Source organism: Orycteropus afer, unplaced genomic scaffold (assembly GCF_000298275.1).
Source record: "Orycteropus afer afer isolate SDZICR_OR568_19922 unplaced genomic scaffold, OryAfe1.0 scaffold00197, whole genome shotgun sequence".
NCBI classification, from domain to species: domain Eukaryota; kingdom Metazoa; phylum Chordata; class Mammalia; order Tubulidentata; family Orycteropodidae; genus Orycteropus; species Orycteropus afer.
In genome coordinates this window covers 5,978,515-5,984,328 of record NW_006921784.1, presented here as the reverse complement: position 1 = coordinate 5,984,328, position 5,814 = coordinate 5,978,515, and the positions used below count along the sequence as shown (strand labels likewise).

The following is a 5,814-nucleotide window of genomic DNA, read 5'->3' as shown; positions in this document are numbered from 1 at the left end:
CAACAACAACAACAACACGTGTTCTATGCAATTCTGTGGGGTTCTAGCTGGGAAGGGATTCCAGTGTACAAGTTACAAGTTAAAATGTCTGACAGTAGTCTAACTGCCTGAGGAGTTGAATTATGTAGAGAAACCTTTCTTTCCTTTGAGAAGGGCTCCTTCCTTTTCAAAAGACCTCCTGTGGTTTTTTGCAAACATAAAGCTGTCTCATCTCTAACTGCGCCACTAAGTGATGCCAACCAAAGGCAGCCCCACTGACCTTGTTTCTTTGGGGCAAAATGAGCCCAAGTCCTCACTGGTGATTGAAAAAACAAAACAAAACAAACCCATTGCCTGTTGAGTCAATGTCAATGAGTAAAGAGCTCTGGTGGTGTAGTGGGTAAGGCATTTGGCTGCAAACCAGAAGGGTGTCAAACCCACCAGTCTCTGCAGGAGGAAGATGGGCCAAGATGAGGTTGTAAAGATTTACAGCCTTAGAAACCCAATGGGGGTCACTATGAGTCAGAATTGACTCAACAGCAGTGCGTTTTTGTTTTTGTTTTTTAATATAAGACAGAGGAGAACTGCCCCATAGGTTTCTTAGACTGAAATCTTTACAGAAGCAGACGGCCACATCTGTCTCATGCAGAGCGACTGGTGAGTTCGAACTGCTGATAGTTTGCTTGGCAGCCGAGCACTTAACCAACTGCGCCACCAGGGCTCCTTCACCCAGTAACTTGGCACTTCTTAAGCTAGGTTTTGACGATAAGAACTCACTTTCCTATTAAGACACTTTATGCATGTTTGTTGCAAACTAAAATTACTTTTAAAGAATTGTAGTGAAACAAAGGCTTCTTCCAGCTTTCGTTATCTGTTAGGCATAAAGATTTTCCTTTGTTCTCTGCTCTTCCTCTTCTTCCTGAAGCTCTCCGAATTCTGCTGACTATACACAAATTCCATTCTTTGAATCTGTGAGAATCACCAGAGAGAGGCACAATTCAGTCAAGGGTTTGACGTCTGCTCAAGGCACACACAAAACAGGCAGACCAGGCATTAATCCCTCTAGCTGCATAACGGATCCAAACCTGCCTTCCTGTGGGCTGGCCTGGCCCTGCCCGAAGGCCCAGATGCCAGTATCAGAGTCTGGTATTCCAAGTTTCAGGAGCTGAGGCCCCTGGAGGCAGCCAACTTCGGGACAGCTTCTTGGCTCTGTCTAGTGAATTAAGCACATCCAACTCTTGAGGGAAGGGTTGTCAAGGTGCAGGGCTAACAAGGAGCAAGTAAGGGTCAGGAGAGATCTAGGGCACTGATTGCTTTAGATGTGAAATTTCAATCAGCAGAGACACGCAACCTTGTCTGCTCTATTATATGTTCAGATTAGGGAATTAGGAAGGACGTGGCCCTTCTAGTTGGAGAGAAGTACATTATTGATTAATGGGAAGGTTAGTGAACCATCATACACAACTACAATATATATTTATAATACATATTTCACCATTGGGAGCTCTGGTAGTGTAGTGCCTAAGGCATTTGACTGCTAAGCAGAAGGCTGGTGGTTCAAACCCACCAGCCACCCCTTGGAAGGAAGGTTGGGCAATCTACTTCCATAATGATACTGCCTCAGAAACCCAAGGAGGGGTCGCTATGAGTCGGGTCCGACTCGATGGCAGTGCGTTGCACCATGGGCTCAACTTTGGTAAAGATTTTAGAATTTATTTTTGCTTAACTGAATCCCTGAATTCCAAGAAAGAGATAGAGGGCATTTTCACTAGACAGGAGGATTAGTTTTTCCATATTCTCTATTCTTTTTTTGGTAGGAGGATAAAATTATGTATACATACACACACACACACACACACATATACACATATATAAACCAACCCAAACTCACTGCCATTGAGTTGATTCTAACTCACAGTGACCCCCACTGGGTTTCCAAGGCTGTTAATCTTTACAGAAGCTGACTGCTTCATCTTCCAACTGTGGAGCAGCTGGTGTGTTCGAACCACTAAGGTTTTTGGTTAGCAGCCAAATGCCTTAGTCACTACACCAGCAGAGGTCCTTATATGTGTGTGTATGTGAGTGCGTGTGTATGTATGTATGTATGTATTTAAGCAAGACTTGTCAGAATATCTAGTAGAGGCTCCAACATTGTGATCTTTTCTCTTTTGATGTAGATACAGGTCACTATTATTGATTTGTTTTTACTACAAAATAATATATTTTTTTTACTACAAAATAATATGACTGTCAATAAAGCATTCAAGTAGCATTTAGAACCAAAGATTGGGTCTGAAAATGGCTAACTTAAAAACCAATTCATACATTATCTTTAGAAAAAGCTGTGTACTTCCTGATCTCAGCAACCACAAATTCCCTTTGAATTAAACGAAGGCATGTTTTTTTTTTTTAATGCATTTTATTGAAATATAATTTATGTACAGTGAAATAAACAAAACTAAAGTGACATGGGTCAATGCATTATCATTATTTTTTTTTTTGTAGTGTTCCTTTCCCTCCCCTCCCACCCTTGGCAACCAACAAAGAAAGTTTCCCTTCATATATATACTTTTCCCAAGGCATGTTCTTGGTCACTGCTGCTGAGTGGGCTCTTGACTCATGGAGACTCCATGCACAATGGAATGAATCGCTGCCCAGTCCTGTGCCATTGCCCTGATGGGCTGTGGATCGGACCACTGTGCCTATAGGGTTTTCACTGGTTGATTTTTCAGAAGTAGATTGCCAGGCCTTTCTTCCTACTCCATCTTAGTCTGGAAGCTCTGCTGAAAGCTGTTTAGCATCATAGCAACATGCAAGCCTCCACTGACAGACAGACAGATGGTAGGTGTACAGGAAACACACTGGCTGGAAATCCGACCTTGATCTCCAACATGGAAGGTGAGGATTCTACCACTAAACCCCTTCCGCCCCTAGGGCAGGACATAGACTATTTTAATAGACATTTAGCTGGTGGGTTTGAACTGCCAGCCTTCTGGTTAGCAGTCAAATGCCTTAGGCACTATGCCACCAGAGCTCCTATTTTTAAATGTTTTAAATTTAGAAGTTTGAAACAGTAAAATCTGAGAAAAGAAATGAAGCTGCTTACCAAACAACTGATTTGCTTATAAAGGTACAACTTTGACATAGCCAGCTTTAAAGGAGAGGAAATGCCAACGTAAAAAACCCAAAAGCACAAAACAAACTTCTTTATCTAAGAGATGAATTTGTTACAGTTTGGCTATAAGAAGAATACTTGGTAAAATTTCATTTGTCTAAATATGTTGCTTTGGTGTCTTTTCTGTTTGAACCAAATTATCCTCATTTCTATCAAATCTGGGTGCTCTGGGAAGAGGACAAGATGGGTGGATAGATTCTTGAACGGCAAGTTGGCCTGAGGGTTGAATAGCTTTGTTCTCCTTTGCTTCTACTGCTCAGTAAACCCGAGTTTGATTCCAAATTGCCAAATTGCAATTTTATTGCAATGAGTTAGTCAAAACATCTTCAATAATGTACACAATTTCAAGGCAGCCAGTGAGGTCTGGGAACTCTCAACACTGGTTTACAGAAACCAGTGGGTTCAAAAGCAAGCCTGTTATTAGTCAGGGGATGCTCCCCAACACAGATTAAGTGAACTGTATAAACCAACAAATTTATCCATACAAAGGAACATTTGAGAAACATTTTCCAGGTGTGTTCCAACTGGCTAAGTTTGCATATTTGATGCCAAAGCCAACCAGCCACGCAAAGGGCCAGCAATCAGCAGGCTAGACTAATTACCCGGATGATTTGAGCAACATCAGACAAGTACATCAAAGGGTTTCTAATACATTTCATGGTATATTTTTAAAATATAGCTTTTAGAGTGTTTCTTGTATACAGATTAACAAGAAGCTACTATGTCTGAAAAAGCTCTGATGGTATGCATTCTGCTATGTGAAATTTTCCTGCTTTCCATCTTTGGTTTTGAGAAGCCAAAGAATGTGCTTTGCCTAACTCACAGGTAGGACAGCCAAGTGCCTCAGTAGAGCTATTGGGCAGCACTAGAAGGAGTGCCTTATTCTGACAACTCTCTCCATTTTATTACTTCATTCATTCATTCATTCTTCTACTTCTTTTTGGGGTTTTTTAATGCTTATTATTTGAATGTTCTCTCAGAGTTCTCTTTGTTGTCTTTCTCCTCATCTCCACACTCTCTGGATGAGTTTATCCACTCCTAAAAATCAGTTAGGAGCTCTGGTGGCGCAGTGTCTAAGGCATTTGACTGCTAACCAGAAGGCTGACAGTTCAAACCCGCCAGCCACACCTCAGAAGGAAGGCTGGGCAATCTACTTCTGTGGAGATACCACCTCAGAAACCCTAGGAGGGGTCGCTATGAGTTGGAACTGGCTCGATGGCAGTGAGTTTGGTTTGGTTTTTGGAAAAATCAATTACTGTTAGTAAGCAAAAATCTCCACATTTTTATGTTCCACCTAGATCTTACTTCTGAACTCCAGATCCACATGTGTATCCAAAAACCAAATCAAACTCACTGCTATCAAGTGGATTCCGACTCATAGCGACCCCCATAGGATTTCCAAAGCTGTAAATCTTTATGGAAGCAGACTGCCCCATCTTTCTCCCACAGAGTGTCTGGCGGCTTTGAACCACTGACCTTTTGGTTAGCAGTCAAGTGCCTTAACCACTGCACCACCAGAGCGCTTTTGCATGTATCCAACTGCTTACTAAAGTTTCATTTTGGATGTTCCAAGAAAACACAAATGCAATATGTCCACATTGGAATTCATCGTCTTCCTCTCTAAGCCTGCTGCCGATCTTTGTTCTGACTCTGTGTGACCTTCCCCAAGGCATAAAAATAAAAAACCTGGGAGTCACCACGGATGATGACTCCCATCATTCTCAACCCAAAAGTAGCGTCACTAATTCCTGTTGATCCTACCTCCTCGATGTCTCTCAAATCCATTCACTTTGCTTCATCCCACTGCTTCTATTTTAGTCCAGGCCAACATCATCTCTTCCAGTTACTGGGCCCCTACTCCCACCATTACTGCTTCTCTAATCCATTCTCCACTCTGGAGCCTAAGTAGTCTTATGTGCAAATCTCATCACATCACTCTTCTGATAGTTATTCATTCATTAACAGCTTCCTATTGTCCTCAGGATAAAGTCCAAACCCTCTGTGGCTCCGGCCCATCTCTTGCTTCACCAAGCCCAGACTTACTGAACCACTTGTACTTCTTCAAATGGGCCCTGCCTGCTCCCCTGTGGACTCTGCCTGTAATGCCCACTCCCATACTCTGCTCCCCCATTCTTCACCTGGTCCAGGGTCAGCCACGGAGTTTCTTCTGCCTGCTGGCCTTCCATGACACCCCCTTTTGTAGCATCTACTACATGGTATTTTCAGGCCTACTTACCAGTCTTCTCAGCCAGAGTGTAAGCTCCTTGAGATTAGAGACAATATGTTCATTATCTTTGTATTCCAATTCCCAGCATCTGGTAGATGCTCATTAATTATTTGGCTGAATAACTGAATGCATAGTGAACCTGATTTTTAAGCCAGGCACTGTGCTGGGCCCTAGTAGCTAACACATGCAGTATCATAATAAGACACAGTAGTTGTCAAGAATTGAGTCTTATAAGGGAGAAATATTAAATACCTGAGTGTAATATAATGTCATTAAAAAACAAACAAACAAACAAAAACCTCACTGCCATCAAGTCAATTCTGACTCATAGCAACCCCCATTGGGGTTCCAAGGCTGTAAATATTTACATAAGCAGACTGTCCCATCTTTCTTCCACAGAGCAGATGGTGGGTTCCAACCACCAACCTTCTGG

At 42.3% G+C, this 5,814-nt stretch overlaps 1 protein-coding gene across 1 annotated transcript in view; it reads right to left on the bottom strand.

The window, feature by feature from the left end:
* Nucleotides 1-846: 846 nt before the first annotated feature.
* HORMAD2 (HORMA domain containing 2) overlaps nucleotides 847-5,814 on the bottom strand; it is a 64,957-nt gene continuing 59,989 nt past the window's right edge. The window contains 1 exon segment of the mRNA XM_007947999.1: nucleotides 847-948. Within this exon segment, the coding sequence (XP_007946190.1) occupies nucleotides 847-948 (102 nt within the window).